The following is a 19,673-nucleotide window of genomic DNA, read 5'->3' on the forward strand; positions in this document are numbered from 1 at the left end:
CGCGCAGGCTCAGCGGCCATGGCTCACGGGCCCAGCCGCTCCGCGGCATATGGGATCCTCCCAGACCGGGGCACGAACCCGTATCCCCTGCATCGGCAGGCGGACTCTCAACCACTTGCGCCACCAGGGAGGCCCTACATGCTTTTGTTTTTAATCTTTCTATGTCTTTATGTTTAAAATAATATTCCTTTAGACAGCATATGGTTGGATCTTGCTTTTTTATCCTGTCTTACATCTGTCTTTTAGTTGTCTTTGGACCATTCATATTTAATGGAATTATTAATATAGCTGTGTGTAAATCTACCATGTTATTGTTTTCTATTTGTCCCATTTATTTTTTGTTTCCTTTTCACTCTTTTTCTGCCTTCTTTTGAGTATTATTTTTTAGTATTCCATTCTATCTCTATTATGGCCTTATAAGCTGTACATCATTATTTTTTTCTGCTGATTATTCTGGAGTATAGACCATGTATCTTTTAATTGTCACAGTCTATCTTCAAATAATAGATTACTTCTTAGTACCCCTTTACTTCCCCCTCCCATTCTTTATCCTACTGTTCCTCCATTTTTCTTCTACATATATTGTAAACCCCATAGTACATTATTATTTTAACTTTAAATAGTTATCTTTAAAGAAATTAAAATATGAAAGACTTTTTCATTCACCCACATATTTACTATTTCTCATGCTCTTCATTCCTTTGGGGAGATCCAAGTTTTCATCTACTATAATTTTCTTTTTGTTAGAAGAAGTTCCTTTAAACATTTCTTCTAAATAAAGTAACAAACAGAAAAAAATTTAACAAAAAGTAAGTAAAATAAAATAAAGTGGTAAGAGCTAAGTTCTTTTCAACTGAGGGGGAACAAAGTTTCTTGTAGTACGTTGGCATTGAATTCTCTCAGGTATTGTTTGTTTTAAAAAGTATTTATTTCACCCTCATTTCTGAAGAACCTCCTTTTTTTACACGTCTTTTATGTGTTTATTTTCTTTACACACTTCCTACCCCACTGCTGATTGGTTTGGAAGTTATATGTTCTCAATCTATTCCTTTAGTAGTTAAAATTGTAATATGCGTACTTAACAAAGTCTGTTGTTAGAATCTACAACCTTCCTCCTAAACAATAATATATGGTCCTGAGAAAATTTGAATACTGAGCACAAAACTACTGCTTACTAGATCTTGTGCCCTCTCTCTTATTTTCTCTTTCACACACATACACGTACACCAATCTTTTTGGATACTGTTGTGTACTATTTTAGTTCCACCTTGTTTTTATATTCTTAAAAATAAATCATTACTATTGTTCTTATTCTTTGTCAATCCTTATTTGTATCTACCCATATGTTTACAGAATTCTTCATTCATCGTTGCTTCTTTTTTGTCAAGAATATATTAAAAATCATCTGCTTTAATCACTGTAAATAACTCTTGCTCAAAGAACCTTATAAATAATTGGTATGCTTGTTTCAATATCAGTGTTGTTTGTTTTTGTCATTGTTATATGACAATATTGCTATCCTTGATCCTAAAACCTTGTGATCAAATCCAGGAGGGTTGACTTTAGGTGATATTAAGGGCAATAGTGATCAGGGCCAAGAGTTTGGTATAAAACATGCTCAACCCAATTCTAAAAATCCAGTTCTCTGCAGAACTTTGGTAAAATATACTTAGCAGAATATATGTTACTGAAAATTGGGATTTCCTAAGGATACATTTTTCACTTTTTCTAAAAGGAAAACATTTTTGAAGACATTTAATATGTGTTCACATATCTGAGTAAATGCATTTATATATTAAAACTTGTTCAAGTGTAAGGGAAAGAGATCTACTCCAGCTAGTTCAAGAAAACAGGAGTTATTGTAAAAACACAAGTGGAACATGTGGGAGAAAGGATTTCATGGGAACTCTTAAGTCCTAAATCTGCCAGGAATGGAGACTAGAGGATCGTTTTGTGATAGAGAGTAGCTCTCAAGACCTCCACCACCCAGCCAGAAAACGTTCATCTTTCCTGTTGTGCTTCACTATGAATTTCAGGGAGGTTCATCTGCTTCTACAAAGGACTCTGAGTTATCATAGGCATGGAACAAACATTATGTTAAAGTTTAGAATTGGGTATGGCAGGGTAAAGTCAGACTCCAAAATTGGGTGAAGCCAGACCAAAGTTTTCAGTTTCTTACAGAAGACATTTTTTTTTCTCTATCCAGAGACTAGGTCAAGATAAACTTTTGGTTGTCTCTCTGTAAGGTTGAGTGGATTTTTTTTTTCCTGGAGCCTCCTTTCAAGGGTCCCAGATTATGTGGAGATCTCAATTCCAACTCTCCATTAGTCCTAAATTCTTGTCTCCTAGTCTTACTTGAGTGTGTTAAGCCATTCGCCATTACTGGATCTTCCAACCCCCAACTCTTAGCTTCAGACCTGCTCATTTGCTCCTTGCTCTGGTTTTGTTTTCTCTGTTTTTGGCATGTGAGAATTTCTCTTTCTTACCTGCAAGTTCAACTATGAACTGCAAAAATAATTTTTTATTCTATTTTATCCAGATTTTCCTCTTAGCTTAATCAGCTATTTTACTAGAACCTGAAACGTCCAAAGCATTCTTCTCAAAACACAAAACCGATCATATAACCTACTCTGTAAGATCTGTCAATTGTAATAAAGACCTAAATTTTACATGGCTTACTAGGCTCTATTTTGTAAATTGTATACCTTTTCAACTGCACCTCCTATCACTCTTCCCTGTAGTCTCTGAGCTCTAGCCATACTAGCCTTCTCTCTTCTCTTGCTTTGCACTTAGCATCCTCTGATTTGAAAAGCCACCCTCCCCCAACACACTGTATATCTACTCACTTTTCAGATCTCAGTTCAAGTGTCATTTACTTAGAGAAGCCTTTCCTGATTTTCCCGATCCCATCAGTCTAGGTCACTTTCCTGTGTTCTACACATTTTTCTCTAGAAATATTTGGTTAATATATATTTACATATTCATGTGTATGATTATTTTATTAATGCATGATTCCCCCATAGTCTAGAAACTTCATGAGAGCAGAGACCATTTTGCTTATCATTGGATATGCATCTAGGCACATTGACTGGAACATAGAATATACTCAATAAGTACGGAATGGATAGGCGGGTGGGTGGATGGATAGATAGAAGGTTGTTTGAAGAATGAGTGAGAAATTCAGTGAGTGAGGAAGGAAGGAAGGCAGAAAGGTAGGAGTGAATTGTGGCCAAATAACTTATTCTAGGAGCAATTTTTTGTGCATTGTACTTGTAAAAACGCTTGTAAAAGCAGAAACATTTATTTATTTGTCTCTCAGTTCTGTTAGTCTCACATAATAGCAAATACTTCTCTGTAGGTGGCAGTGCACTTACATAAGACAGTTTTCTGAAAAAAAGGGGGGGATGTGGAATTATCTTGAACATTTGAAAGCATTTATATAACTTGACTCTCATATTACAGTTTTAAAGACATGCTCTTATTTTCCATAATGTGGATGTGTTCTTGATTTATACTTGGCCGGAGTCTTTTTCCCTCAGAGGTATTAGTAAGTGCTAGAGAGTTATCAGCTCTCATTTTATGAGAGTATGATCCATATCAGCATGCCATTCAAGAATTAGAAAATGGGTATTGTGAATGAAACTGTAGATAATGTTTTGTCTTTAACAATAATAATATTTATACCGTAGAATAATTGGAACTATGGCTAATATAGACAGAACTACAGGCCAAACATGTATATCTCAACTAACTTTGGGGATGAGACTTTTAAATTGTTTTCTAAATACATTAAAAAGAATGATCAGGGACGTCTCTGGTGGCATAGTGGTTAAGAATCTGCCTGCCAATACAGGGGACACGGGTTCAATCCCTGGTCCTGGAAGATCCCACATGCCGCGGAGCAACTAAGCCCGTGCGCCACAACTACTGAGGCGGCGTGCTGCAACTACTGAAGCCCGTGTGCCTAGAGCCCATGCTCCACAACAAGAGAAGCCACTGCAGTGAGAAGCCCGTGCACTGCAATGAAGAGTAGCCCCCTCTTGCCGCAACTAGAGAAAGCCTGTGTGCAGCAACGAAGACCCAACGCAGCCAAAAATAAATAAATAAATTTATTTAAAAAAAAAAAGAACGACCAGCTGACCACTTTACTCCTGGATTTTATATATAGAAATTTGAAGCCCAAATTTATCTTTCCCAGAATGTTTTGTGCTTACTATTGCCACCTATATCATCTAAAGTTCCTTATAATCTAAAAGTACTATCATTAAAATATTTGCCCCACTTTGTTTTCCATGCTGTAGGTTTTTTTCAAGTTAAAAAAATATATATATATAATAATTTTGTCCTTGCAGCACTTAAATGCAGAACGGTCTTACAAGTCCCAGATTGCTACTTTACATAAGTCTGCTGTAAAGATGGAAAAGGAGCTTCAGAAGGTTCAGTTTGAAAAAGTGTCTGCCCTTGCAGACTTGTCTTCCACAAGGGAACTTTGCATTAAACTTGACTCAAGCAAAGAACTTCTTAATCGACAGATGGTTGCTAAAGATAAAGAAATAGAAATGGTATGTATTATGTTTTTAAATGGTTCTTTTAATATTACTATTACTATAAAATTATCACCATTTTCAAAAAATGAACTATTTTTTAATAAAGTATTACATCAAGCCATGCCTTTCAACTTTAGATTTTATTTTTAAAGTCCAAGAAATCAATTTATGCTGTGTTCCAAACAACTCAAGACCATAACAGAAGCTCTTCCTTTGAGTGTGTAATTTGCATTTACTTTTAGCCAAAAGAATTATAAAACACATTGACATATCAATCAGCAAAGAACCATGAAGCTGAGGTTTATCTAGCAAAATAATAACTTTAATGATATACTTTTAAGCAAAATTTACTATTTGGCTGAGTTCTTTTAAACTGTAATTCACTTGATTGTATCTACCATGTGCCTGACATTGTGCTTGCCACTGTGAATATAATGTTCAAAAGATATAGTCCCCTGCCCTCAAGGGCCTCCTGGTATTGACATACAAATTATTTGGGGTGAATATTTTACTAGTAAGAAATACTCAAGTTTTCAGAGAGGGAATTCCTTTTTGGCCTGTGGGTGTCAGAGAGGAGTTCACAAGGGCACACTACTGAACTCAGAAGTGATGAGGCATCCCATTCAGAGGGAACAACCACTTAGGCAATGGTCCGAAGTTATAAGTGAACTCTTGAGTGAGTAGTAAGTCATTTGCATTGGCCAGGTGGCTGAGATGCATCTGGAAAAATAGATGGAGCCTGAATCCTGAAGGGATATGTATTCAAGTTGCATAGTATAATTGAAATATCAACACATTTTGGTTATATGTTGATACACATACACCAGTACACCATAACCAAAAGGATTAGTAATCGTTAAGCTTTAAAATTATTACCCTTAGCAAAACTAAATATAAAATTGATAATGATTTATATTTATTTTTTAATCTTTTAAGGGTATTTACTACAGGTTTTGTTGCTTACTAGTCTTTAAATATTTTTTCTCTTATTGTGTTAAAATACATGTAACCTTTACCATCTTAACCATTTTAAAGTTCAGTGGTTTTCACATTGTTTTGCAGCCATCACCACCGTCCATGTCCATAACTCCTTTCATCTTATAAATCTGAAACTCTATACCTATTAAACAATAACTCCCCATTCTCTCCTCCCTGCAGCCCCTGGCAACCACCATTATACTTTCTGTGTTAATGATTTTGACTACTCTAAGTACCTCTCATGAGTGGAATCATATGTATTTGTCTTTGGGAGGCTGACTTATTTCACTTAGCATAATGTCCTTAAGGTTCATCTATGTTGTAGCATATTGCAGAATTTCTTTCCTTTTTTTTTAATAGATCTTTATTGGAGTATAATTGCTTCACAATACTGTGTTAGTTTCTGTTGCACAGCAAAACAAATCACCCATATGCATACACATGTCTCCATATACCCTCCCTCTTGAGCCTCCTTCCCATCCTCCCTATCACAACCCTCTAGGTCATCGCAAAGCACCGAGCTGATCTCCCGGTGCTATGCTGCTGCTTCCCACCAGCCAACTGTTGTACATTCTGTAGTGTATATATGTCGATGCTACTCTCACTTTGCCCCAGCTTCGCCTTCCCACCCCATGTCCTCAAGTCCATTCTCTATGTCTGCCTCTTTTTTCCTTCCCTGCAACTAGGTTCATCAGTACCATTTTATTTTATTTTTTTAGATTCCATATATATGCATTAGCGTACGGTATTTGTTTTTCTCTTTCCGACTTACTTCACTCTGTATGACAGACTCTAGGTCCATCCACCTCACTACAAATAACTCATTTTCATTTCTTTTTATGGCTGAGTAATATTCCATTGTATATATGTGCCACATCTTCTTTATCCGTTCATCTGTCTATGGACACTGAGGTTGCTTCCATGTCCTGGCTATTGTAAATAGTGCTGCAATGGGGCCTCCCTGGTGGCGCAAGTGGTTGAGAGTCCGCCTGCCGATGCAGGGGATACGGGTTCGTGCCCCGGTCTGGGAGGATCCCATATGCCGCGGAGCGGCTGGGCCCGTGAGCCATGGCCGCTGAGCCTGCGCGTCCGGAGCCTGCGTGTCCGGAGCCTGTGCTCCGCAACGGGGGAGGCCACAACAGTGAGAGGCCCGCATACCGCAAAAAAAAAAAAAAAAAAAAAATAGTGCTGCAATGAACATTGTGGTACATGTCTTTTTGAATTATGGTTTTCTCAGGGTATATGCCCAGTTGTGGAATTGCTGGGTCATATGGTAGTTCTATTTTTAGTTTTTTAAGGAACCTCCATATTGTTCTCCATAGTGGTTGTATCAGTTTACATTCCCACCAACAGTGCAAGAGGGTTCCCTTTTCACCACACCCTTTCCAGCATTTATTGTTTCTAGATTTCTTGATGATGGCCTTTCTGACCCGTGTGAGGAGATACCTCATAGTGGTTTTGATTTGCATTTCTCTAATAATTAGTGATGTTGAGCATCTTTTCATGTGCCTCTTGGCCATCTGTATGTTTTCCTTGGTAAAATATCTATTTAGGTCTTCTGCCCATTTTTTAACTGGATTGTTTGCTTTTTTGATATTGAGCTGCATGAGCTATTTATATATTTTGGAGATTAATCCTTTGTCTGTTGTTACATTTGCAAATATTTTCTCCCATTCTGAGGATTGTCTTTTTGTCTTGTTTATGGTTTCCTTTGCTATGCAAAAGCTTTTAAGTTTAATTAAGTCCCATTTGTTTACTTTTGTTTTTATTTCTGTTACTCTAGGAGGTGGGGTAAAAAAGATCTTGCTGTGTTTTATGTCAAAAGTGTTTTTCCTTTGTTTTCCTCTAAGAGTTTGATAGTGTCTGGTCTTACATTTAAGTCTTTAATCCATTTGGAGTTTATTTATATGTATGGTGTTAGGGAGTGTTCTAATTTCATCCTTTTACATGTAGCTGTCCAGTTTTCCCAGCACCACTTATTGAAGAGGCTGTCTTTTCTCCATTGTATGTTCTTGCCTCCTTTGTCATAAATTAGGTGACCATATGTGTGTGGGTTTATCTCTGGGCATTCTATCCTGTACCATTGATCTATATTTCTGTTTTTGTGCCAGTACCATACTATCTTGATTACTGTAGCTTTGTGGTATAGTTTGAAGTTGGGGAGCCTGATTCCTCCAACTCCATTTTTCTTTCTCAAGATTGCTTTGGCTATTCAGGGTCTTTTGTGTTTCCCTATGAATTGTAAAATTTTTTGTTCTAATTCTGTGAAGAATGCCATTGGTAGTTTGATAGGGATTGCATTGAATCTGTAGATTGCTTTGGGTGGTATAGTCATTTTCACAATATTGATTCTTCCATTCCAAGAACATGGTATATTTCTCCATCTGTTTATGTTATCTTTGATTTCTTTCATTGGTGTTTTACAGTTTTCTGAGTACAAGTCTTTCACCTCCTTAGGCAGGTTTATTCCTAGGTATTTTATTCTTTTTGTTGCAATGGTAAATGGAAATGTTTCCTTAATTTCTCTTCCTGATTTTTCTTTGTTGGTGTATAGGAATGCCAGAGATTTCTGTGCATTAATTTTGTATCCTGCAACCTTACCAAATACATTAATTACTTCTAGTAGTTTTCTGGTGGCATCTCTAGGATTTTCTATGTATAGTATCATATCATCAGGAAACAGTGACAGTTTTACTTCTTCTTTTCCAATTTGTATTCCTTTTATTTCTTTTTCTTCTCTGATTGCTATAGCTAGGACTTCCAAAACTATGTTGAATAAGAGTGGTGAGAGTGGACATCCTTGTCTTTTTCCTGATCTTAGTGGAAATGCTTTCAGTTTTTCACCATTGAGTATGATGCTTCCTGTGCGTTTGTCACATATGGCCTTTATTATGTTGAGGTAGGTTCCCTCTGTGCCCATCTTCTGGAGAGTTTTTATCATAAATAGGTGTTGAATTTTGTCAAAAGCTTTTTCTGCATCTATTGAGATGATCATATGGTTTTTATTCCTTAATTTGTTATTGTGGTATGTCACATTGATTGATTTGCATACATTGAAGAATCCTTGCATCCCTGGGATAAATCCCACTTGATCATGATATATGATCCTTTTAATGTGCTGTTGGATTCTGTTTGCTAGTATTTTGTTCAAGATTTTTGCATCTATGTTCATCAGTGATATTGGCCTATAATTTTCTTTTTTTGTGATATCTTTTTCTGGTTTTGGTATCAGGGTTCCAGGTTCTATGGCTTCATAGAATGAATTTGGGAGTGTTTCTCCCTCTGCAATTTTTTGGAAGCGTTTGAGAAGGTTGGGTGTTAGCTCTTCTCTAAATGTTTGATAGAGTTCGCCTGTGAAGCCCCCTGGTCCTGGACTTCTGTTTGTTGGAAGATTTTTAATTACGGTTTCAATTTCATTACTTGTGATAGGTCTGTTTTTGTTTTCTAATTCTTCCTGGTTCAGTCTTGGAAAATTGAACCTTTCCAAGAATTTGTCCATTTCTTCATGGTTGTCCATTTTATTGGCGTATAGTTGTTTGTAATAGTCTCTTATAATCCTTTGTACTTCTGCAGTGTCAGTTGTGATTTCTCCTCTTTCATTTCTAATTTTATCTGTTTGCATCCTCACCCTTTTTTTCTTAATAAGTCTGGCTAAGGGTTTATCAATTTTGTTTATCTTCTCAAAGAACCAGCTTTTAGTTTTATTGATCTTTGCTATTGTTTTCTTTGTTTCTGTTTCATTTATTTCTGCTCTGATCTTTATGATTTCTTTCCTTCCACTGACTTTGGGTTTTCTTTGTTCTTTTTCCTCTAGTTGTTTCAAGTGTAGGGTTAGATTGTTTATTTGAGAATTTTCTTGTTTCTTGAGGTGAGATTGAATTGCTATAAACTTCCCTTTTAGAACTGCTTTTGCTGCATCTCATAGGTTTTGGGTCGTCATGTTTTCATTGTCATTTGTTTCTAGGTATTTTTTAATTTCTTCTTCGATTTCTTCAGTGATCTCTTGGTTATTTAGTAGTGCACTGTTTAGCCTCATGTATTTATGTTTTTTTGCAGATGTTTTCCTGTAATTGATTTCCAATCTCATAACATTGTGGTCAGAAAAGATGCTTGATACAATTTCAATTTTCTTTAATTTTCCAAGGCTTGATTTGTGTCCCAAGATGTGATCTATCCTGGAGAATGTTCCATGTGCACTTGAGAAAAAAGTGTATTCTGCCACTTTTAGGTGGAATGTTCTATAAATATCAGTTAGACCTATCTGGGCTATTGTGTTATTTAAAGCTTGTGTTTCCTTATTTATTTTCATTTTGGATGATCTGCCCATTGATGTAAGTGGGGTGTTAATGTCCCCTACTATTACTGTGTTACTGTCGATTTCTCCTTTCATGGTTGTTTGCATTTGCCTTACGTATTGAGCTCCTATGCTGGGTGCATAAACATTTATAATTGTTATATCTTCTTCTTGGATTGCTTCCTTGATCATTAGGTAGTGTCCTTCCTTGTCTCTTGTAACATTCTTTATTTTAAAGTCTATTTTATCTGATATGAGTACTGCTACTCCAGCTTTCTTTTGATTTCCATTTGCATGGAATATCTTTTTCCATGTGTTCACTTTCAGTCTGTATGTGTCCCTAGGTCTGAAGTGGGTCTCTTGTAGACAGCATATATATGGGTCTTGTTTTTGTATCCATTCAGCCAGTCTGTGTCTTTTAGTTGGGACATTTAATCCATTTACATTCAAGGTTATCATCAATATGTATGTTCCTATTACCATTTTCTTAATTGTTTTGGGTTTGTTTTTCTGGGTTTTTTTCTTCTCTTGTGTTTTCCGCCTAGAGAAGTTTCTTTAACATTCGTTTTAAAGCTGGTTTGGTGGTGCTGAATTCTCTTAGCTTTTGCTTGTCTGAAAAGCTTTTGACTTCTCCATCAAATCTGAATGAGATCCTTGCTGGGTAGAGTAATCTTGGTTGTAGGTTTTTCTCTTTCATCACTTTAAATATATCCTGCCACTCCCTTCTGGCCTGCAGAATTTCTGCTGAAAAATCAGCTGATAACCTTATGGGGATTCCTTTGTATGTTATTTTTTTATTTTACCCTTGCTGCTTTTAATATTTTTTCTTTGAATTTAATTTTTGTTAGTTTGATTAATATGTGTCTTGGTGTGTTTTTCCTAGTGTTTTTCCTGTAGGGGACTCTCTGTGCTTCCTGGACTTTGGTGACTACTTCCTTTCCCATGTTAGGGAAGTTTTCCGCTATAATCTCTTCAAATATTTTCTCAGACACTTTCTTTTTGTCTTCTTCTTCTGGGACCCCTGTAATTCAAATGTTGGTGTGTTTAGTGTTGTCCCAGAGGTCTCTGAGACTGTCCTCGATTCTTTTCATTCTTTTTTCTGCTCCTCTGCAGTTATTTCCACCATTTTGTCATCCAGCTCACTTATTCGTTCTTCTGCCTCAGTTATTCTGTTATTGATTCCTTCTAGTGTATTTTTCATTTCAGTGATTGTATTGTTTATCTCTGTTTGTTTGTTCTTTAGTTCTTCTAGATCTTTGTTAAACATTTCTTGTATTTTCTCAATCCGTGCCTCCATTCTACTTCTGAGATTCTGGATCATCTTTACTATCATTACTCTGAATTCTTTTTCAGGTAGATTGCCTATTTCTTCTTCATTTATTTGGTCTTGTAGGTTTTTACCTTGCTGCTTCATCTGTGACACATTTTTTGCTGTCTCTTTTTTTTTAAATTTTTTATGAGTGGGATTGTGTTCCTGTCTTACTGGTTATTTGGCCTGAGGCTTCCAACACTGGGGTTTGTAGGCTGGGTCTTGATGGTGAGATTAGGAACTCTGTGAGACCTCACTCTGATGAATATTCCCTGGGGTCTGAGGTTCTCTGTTAGTCCAGTGGTTCAGACTCGGAGCTCCCACTACAGGAGCTTCAGCCTTACCCTGGGCTTGTGAACAAGATCCCTCAAGCCACATGGGGTGGCAAAAAAAAAGAGAGAGAACAATAACAAAGTAAAAAATAAAATTCGACTAGGAAACTAACAGATATGTTAGAAAGAATATAAAAATAAAAATATAGATGAATCAACAACCAGAAGGTACATCAGTACCCCAATAGTAAAAAAGAGGAAGGAAAAGCAAAAAAAAAAGGGGTGGGGGGAAGACCTTGGCTGTGGAGGGCAGGGCCTAAGCAAGGGCGAGGTTTGGGCAGTGGGCGGGGCCTATGCTTATGACTCACAGGGCTGGAAAAGACCCTGGGAGCTGTGGGGGGTGGGACTTAGGCTCTAGGAACAGAAGGGGACCAGGCGTGCCCCCCACCCCTGGTCTTAGAGGGCAGGGAACCTTACCTGGGAGCCCAGCAGGTTTCCTGGGCTTGAGGGGGTAGGGCAAATGCCCTCCTCTCCTCTCCTGCTCCTCCGGTCTGGGAGGGCCCCTCCCACCTGCCTCTCTTGATCTCCCTGGCCTCCCTCCTATGCCCCCAGGACCAATGAGGGGTGGGCAGCCTTGGAGGGCAGGGGACCGGCCTGGGAGCTTGGCAGGCTCCCTGGGCCCGAGTGGGTAGGGCAATCATCCTCCACTCCTCTCCTGCTCCTCCCAGATGGCCCCTCCCACCTGCATCTCCTGATCTCTCCGGCCTCCCCGCTATGCCCCCAAGAACGCATGTGGCCTGGATCGGGCTTTGGATAGGGGGAACCGGCTTGGGAGCTCAGCAGGCTCTCCAGCCCTAGTGGGCCAGGCAATGGCCCTCCACTCCTCTCCCTCTCCTCTGGGAGAGTCCCTCCCACCTACCTCTCCTGATTTCCCTGGCCTTAGGGGGCATAGGTCCTGTCTGGCCTCCACTTCTCCTCCCCCCTCAGTCCCCCTACATCCTACTGGTTCACTTTGGGGTTCCTCCCATCTCCTTGGGCGTCAGAGTCCCCCACCAGCGGCCAGCAGGCACCCTAGTTGTGGGGAGAAGCTAACTCCACGTCTTCCCACACTGCCATCTTGACTCCACCCTCTCTTTCCTTTTTAAGGCTGAACAGTATTCCATTGTGTGAATATACCACAGTTTGCTTATTTATTTGTCAGTTTGTGGACACTTGGGTTGCTTCCATGTTTTAGCTATTGTGAATAATGCTGCTATAAACATGGGTGTGTGTAAATCTCTCTTCAAGATGCTGCTTTCATTTTGTTTGGGTCTCTACCCAGAAGTTGGATTTCTGGATCATATGGTAATCATATAGTAATTCTATTTTTAATTTTTTGAGGAATCTCCATACTGTTTTCCAAAGCAGCTGTACCATTTTACATTCCCACTGACAGTGCACAAGTGTTCCAATTTCTCTACCTCCTTGCCAACACTTGTTGTTTTTCAGCCTTTCTTTCTCTCTTTCTCTTTCTTTCTTTCTTTCTTTCTCTCTCTCTCTCCCCTCCTCCCTCCCTCCCTCCTTCCCCCCACCTCTCTCTCTCTTTTGCTAATAACTATCCAGATGGGTGTGAAGTCATCAGGCTAATTCTCATAGTATTTTTAAATACTCCTGGCATAAATTTTTTTTGCCTTAGAATTTAGTTAGTTATGTATATATGTTTATCCCCATAATAAGCTGTGTTTCAAGTGCAAGAACTATCTTATTTATCTTTGTATTTCTTCAGCTGTACTATGCATATAAGGGACAGTCAAATAATTTTTCTAAGTTATTTTGATTTTGAGATAATTGTAGATTCACATGCAATTATAAGAAACTATACAAAGAAATGTTGTGTCTCCTTTACCTGGCTTCCCCCAATGATAACATCTTGCAAAACCATAGTATAATATCTCAACCAGGCTTTTGACATTGTTTCAGACAAGATATGGAACATTTCTATCACAGGACCCATCATGTTGCCCTTTTTTAGCGCTATCTACTCCCCTCCTATCCACAACCTCTCCTTAACCCCTGGAAACAAACAGCTAATCTGTTCTCCACTTGTAAATTTTGTCACTTCAAGAATGTTATATAGATAGAATCATACGATATGTAAACTTTTGGGATTGGATTTTTTTCACTCAGCATAATTCTCTGAAGATTCATCCAGGTTGTTGCATATATTAGTGGTTCATTCCTATAACATAATTTGTTTAATCATTCATCCTTTGAAGAACATCTGTTATTTCCAGTTTAGAGAGAGATAGAGAGAGAGAGAGAAAGAGAGAGAGAGAAAAATTAAAGACCCAAATAAAAGGAAAGACATCCCACATCCATGGATCAGAAGACTTAACACTGTTAAAATGGCAGTACTACCCCAAGTTGGTCTACAAATTCAATACAATGCCTATTAGAATCCCAGTTGGCTTCCTCATTGAAACTGACAAGACGACATAAAATTAATATGGAAGTGCAAGTGACCCAGAATAGCCAAAACAATCTTGAAAAAGAAGAACAAAGTCAGAGCACTTCCCAATTTCAAAACTGTCTATAGTAATCAAGACAGTGTAGTACTAGCATAAGAAAAGATATATAGGTCAGTGGAACAGAATTGAGAGTCCAGAAATAAACTCTTACATTTGTGGTGAAATGATTTCCAAAAAATTGGTAGCAATACAATTTAATGGGGGGAAGAATAGTCTTTTCAACAAATGCTACTGGGACAACTGAACATCTACATGGAGAAGAATGAAGTTGGATTCCTATCACATACCGTATACAAAAATTAACTTCAAATGTTTTATAGGCCTATATGTAAGAGTTAAAAATATAAAACTCTTAAGAAGAGAGCATACAAATAAATCTTTGTGACCTTGGGTTAGGTAATGCTTTTTTAGAGTCACATCAAAAGTACAACAGAAGAAAAAATAGATTAGAAGGACTTAATCACAATAAAAAACTTTTGTGCTGCAAATGATATCAACAAAGTAAAAAGACAATGCACAGAATGGGGAAAACATTTGCAAATCATATATCTAATAAGAGATTTGTATCCAGAGTATATAAAGGACTCTTGCAACTTAGTAATAACCCAACTCAAAAAATGGGGAAAGGATCTCAATAGACATTTCTCTACAGACACTACATAAATGGGCAAAAAGCACATGAAAAGATGCTCGACATCATTAACAATCAGAGGAATGCAAAACAAAACTATACCATTTCATAACCACTAGGATGCCTATAATTTTAAAAAGACAATAGCAAATGTTGGGAAAGATGTAGAAAATTTGGAACCCTCATACATTGCTGGTGGGAATGTAAAATAGGCCTCTTTGGAAAACATCTTGGCAGTTCCTCAAAATGTGAAAAAATAGGATTACCGTAAAGTCCAGAAATCCCACTACTATTTATCAAAGAAGAATGAAAACATAGGTCCATGTAAAAACTTATACACAAATGTTCTTATCAGCATTATTTATAATAGCCAAAAAGTATAAATAACTCAAATATTCCTACATCTATGCAAGGGAATATTATTTGGCAATAGAAGTAATGCTAAAACATGGATGACTCTTGAAAACATTACACTAAGTGAAGGAAGGCAGTCCCATAACACCACACACACATTGTATGATTCCATTTATATGAAATGTTTAAAATAAAGCAGATCATAGAGACAGAAAATAGATTAGGGATTGTCTAGGGCTAGTACTGGGGTAGGAGTGGGGGAATGACAGCTAATGTGTGCTGGGTTTCATTTTGCAATGATGAAAAAGTTCTCACAATAGATTGTGAGATTATGGTATGATCATACAACTCTGTTAATATACTAAAAACCATTGACTTGTACAATTTAAATGGGCAAGTTGTATGGTATGTGAATTATATTCCAATAAAGCTGTTACCAAAAATGTGATGCTCCATTTTATATTCCTGCCAGCAAGGTATATGAGATTGCCATTGCCCATTTTAATGTTAATCAACACAGAAACTAAGAAATTTGCCAGTTTGATAAACTACAACATTGGTTCACCTGAAAGAGATTTCCCCAGGAAACACTTCGCAATGTCTATAGACATTTTTGACGGTCACAACCAGGGTGGGGGGATGCTATGGATCTCTGGTAAGTAGAGGCCAGGGGTGCCGCTAAACATCCTATAATGCATAGGGCAGCTCCCTACACCAAATAAATGTCCAACCCAAAACATCAGTAGTGTCAAAGTTAAGAAATCCTGGACTAGAAATACCATCTTGATTTAATTTCTATTTCTTTGATTATTAGTAAGGGTAAGTTATTCTATGTTTACTAATTAGCTGTATTTTGTACATTTTCTGTTCACATCACTAGTTCATATTTCTCATCATTTTGTTCATCTTCCTTATATTAATAATATATTAACTACTGAGTTTATTTTCATCTGTTTTTTTCTCGTAAATTTTGTTTATAATGAGTATAAATATGTTTGTTTTTTCTACAGTCAGACATCAGTTTTTAATTGTATCTAGTCTAAAAAGTTCTTCCCCTACCTGCCCGCCCCTTTCCTAATAATTTCATTTTTATTTAACTTTTTTTTCTTAGGGTTTTATCTTTTTACATTTAATTTTTTAATGCATATATAAATTATTATAATGTGTAGTATGAGATAAGGAATAATTTTTTTCTAAATAGTGATGTCTGGTTTTCCTCCTTTTGAAGAAACATTTGGCTTACAGAGCGTATTTTAGGCTCAAGATAACCTTCAAAAAGTGAAGTTTTCCACAGGATCATGCAAGAGAAGGAACGTGCAATTATTCCTTATCTTTCTTAACTATGGAGCGCGATGACATTCCATCAGGAAATTAGGTGTTTATAATTCACCCAACTCAGGACAAAGCAGTAGTTACAGATACTACCATGTCAGTCTTGCAGAAATAAATTAAGAAATATCAAAGCTGGAAATGGAAATTGTTTGAAGTTTGAGATTAATAACTCTTTACTTAAATTAATGAACTTTCTGATATTATCAGAGAGTTGGGGAAAGTGATACTCAGTGTGTGTGCGTGTGTGTATCTGGTAAGAAGGAGGACACAATTTCCAATCAAGAAATTAAAAGTGGTTGTCAGTTTATAACATAATACAGACATTTTATGAGTCTCTGATAATACATCAGTTAAGTGAACAAATAGGAATAAGTATAGGTATCTTCTTATTATTGTACAGATGGAGAATGAGTTCGATTCTGCTCGTTCTGAAATAGAACTCCTCAGGAGTCAGATAACAAATGAGAGAATCTCCATGCAGAATCTAGAAGCTTTGCTGGTGGCCAATCGAGACAAAGAATATCAGTCTCAGATAGCACTTCAAGAAAAGGAATCTGAAATTCAGCTTCTTAAAGAACACCTTTGTTTGGCAGAAAACAAAATGTGAGTTGGTTAGCAATATGATAACATAATGTCATATTTCTAAATTTTTGGTACTTTATAGATTAGTAGAATTTTAAAGCTGGCATTTAGACAATTTAGTGCCATAATTTGCTATTAATTAAACTGAGGACCCCAAATATTGTGATTTGTCTAAGATTTAGTACTTATTTCTATTATATGTTTATCTAAATTTATCTAAATTTAAGTTTAACCATCTCTGTTGATTGTTTGGGTATAAATGAACACCTATTGGTCTAACATATTGCCTTTAGGAAATAACCAGATTAGAAGAAATTAAGCACTTCTGAAACCAGAAGAATTTTTCTATTTATGGACCCACCTGGTAGTGCCACCATCTTTCCATTTGTCACATAATATTCCCCTATGTACCTATGTACCTGTAAGTGTATACTGGTTACCTGGAAGAACTACTGCATTTACAGAATGCTGAAGACTTCCCCCAGAGCATTGATTTTGATTTTTTTTATTTTAAGAATCCCTAATACCGTTAGCACCTTATTTACAAGACTGGACGATTAGGTGGAAATGCCTGCCTGCATAGTGAATATTTTATTATTAAAATATTAAACTAATATTTTATTATTAAACTTAATATTTTATTATTAAACTCACCTCTCACAAAACTTCATGGGGACCCTTAACCTCTGTTCTTATCTGTCCCACCTATAACACTTTTTCATCCAGCCTCAACTCTGCCCTCCCATCCGAGCAGGGGACGTGGGGAAGGACAGGAATCACGGTCTCAGGAATCAGCCACTTGTAGGAGCCCCGACTAAGCAAAGGCTGCAAAACCAGGGCCCGTTTCCTTCAGAAACTGATTTTAGGTTTTGGCAGCTGTGATTGAGTCATTCTTTTCAATCACTGCAGCTGGGCTTTGGGGGTACCTCCAACCAGTTCTGCAGGATCATTTCCTCAAGCTGTAGGTGGAAATTGCCTCAGTGAAGTGTGCCGACAGTCCCACCTTAAGGGGTACATTCTGTTTTAGACTGGCTGGTGAGTAGTATCAAGTAAGCTTGATAAAGTTGTGTGTTCTTAGTCTCTAAAGTTTAGACTCCAGCAGTCTGTAATGCAGTCCTGAAAGCCAGCAGAGAGGATAGAATGTTCTGTGCAAGAAGCATTCACCTCTGTCATCTGCCTCATGGTAGTGTCTCTTATCACAGGGGTTTGGAGGCAGTGTTTAGCCCTAAGGAAGATCCTGTTAAATTGAAGAGATTTTTTTTAACAGTAGATATATCAAATTTCATATATATATATATATATATATATAAGGCATTTGGTCAATTAAATGTACATATATACACACACATTCATCATGGTGCTAGTGAATTCCAGTATTATATGCACTGGAATATGCACCTAATACCTTAAAGTACACTTGTAAAAATGATCTGCAGTAAATAAGTAACATAGGTAGATAATAGATAATAGTACCCCTCTAAACATTGGGAAACTGAGACAGAAAAGGTTTAACTAATTGAATTGGGCTGGGACAGCTTAGGCTTTTAGTAGGCTATTTTGCACATTTACTACATCTAAAGCTGGCATATTTTAGATGCACTAATACATCTATGAAAATGACAGTTTTGCTTGGATCCAGCTGAGAAACCATTGCCAACATGGTTTCATGTACTCTAGGAGTCCCAGCCATATTTTACCTATAATTAACTGTTACTCACATTCTTTTACACAGGTCCATCCAGAGTAGAGACGTGGCCCAGTTCAGGAACGTCATAACGCAGTTGGAAGCTGATTTAGACATTACCAAGAGACAACTAGGGACAGAGCGCTTTGAAAGGTAAGTGTGTCTCTATGCCACATTCAGCCTGGAAAGCATTGTTCCTTGGATAACCACAGATTTTGGTTATTTCATGATGCTTAGATTTTAAAGCATGATTTGAACTATAGTTCTATGACAGTGTTAATGATGTCGCTGGATATAAAGTTTAGTAAGAGTCTCACTGTTTTGCTTTAGGGAAAGAGCTGTGCAAGAACTTCGCCGCCAGAATTACTCAATTAATCCTTATCATTTGAGTTCCACAATAAAGCCAAGTACAAAATGTCACTCACCAGAACGTGCTCGCCATCGATCTCCTGACCGAGGCCTGGATTGATCATTAGAAGAGTAAGTGGTTTAAGGATCCATTCTTCAGGAACCATATAGCAATAAAAACTGAATAACTGAGGGGGTAAGAAAACTCTGTAACAGTCTACCATTAATAGTGCTATTTAAACATCATTACATAATTAGATATGTAGACATAAAAATAAAGTATTTTGATAATTAGTTTTATCTAAATATGTTAAAGAAAGGTCTATTTTATCTAATGTATACATAAATCATATTTTTAAAATCTGATTTTCTTTTTTTTTTCTACAACATACAGTTTTTTCATATACTTCCATTGACAAAATATTGGCTAATTATTACAGCACCATAAAATACATATACTTCAGGAAAATAATAGGCTAATTTTTCAGAGGAAAATAATTTAGATATATTCCTCTATGTCGCAAATTTCGTAAAAACATTTTTATTTAGAAATAATTTCAAACTTACAAGAAGTTAACAAAAGTAAAATAATACAAAGAACATCTCTGCAACCTTTTACCCACACTCACTATTAAAATTTTACCGCATTTGCTTTTTATGTGTTTATGGGACAACACACGCTGTCTCATGCACTCACACTCTTGCACTTGTTCCTCCCTCTCTCTCTCTCTCTCTCGCCCTCTTCCCCACCCCCTCAACAGACTTTTTTTTTTTTTTAACAATAACTAATACCTCCAGCTTGAACCATCCTCACAGGTTTCTCCCTTGCCTCCTT

The 19,673-nt window shown here is 37.0% G+C and overlaps 1 protein-coding gene across 2 annotated transcripts in view; it reads left to right on the forward strand.

The window, feature by feature from the left end:
• TSGA10 (testis specific 10) overlaps nucleotides 1-18,959 on the forward strand; it is a 62,852-nt gene extending 43,893 nt beyond the window's left edge. For both annotated transcript variants that reach the window (XM_060117573.1, XM_060117574.1), the window contains 4 exons: nucleotides 4,353-4,562; nucleotides 16,625-16,827; nucleotides 18,539-18,643; nucleotides 18,821-18,959. In XM_060117573.1, coding sequence (XP_059973556.1) covers nucleotides 4,353-4,562; nucleotides 16,625-16,827; nucleotides 18,539-18,643; nucleotides 18,821-18,959 — 657 coding nt within the window. The remainder of the gene's footprint in view (nucleotides 1-4,352; nucleotides 4,563-16,624; nucleotides 16,828-18,538; nucleotides 18,644-18,820) is intronic.
• Nucleotides 18,960-19,673: the final 714 nt, after the last annotated feature.

This window comes from Mesoplodon densirostris, chromosome 14 (genome assembly GCF_025265405.1).
Source record: "Mesoplodon densirostris isolate mMesDen1 chromosome 14, mMesDen1 primary haplotype, whole genome shotgun sequence".
Lineage (NCBI taxonomy): Eukaryota > Metazoa > Chordata > Mammalia > Artiodactyla > Ziphiidae > Mesoplodon > Mesoplodon densirostris.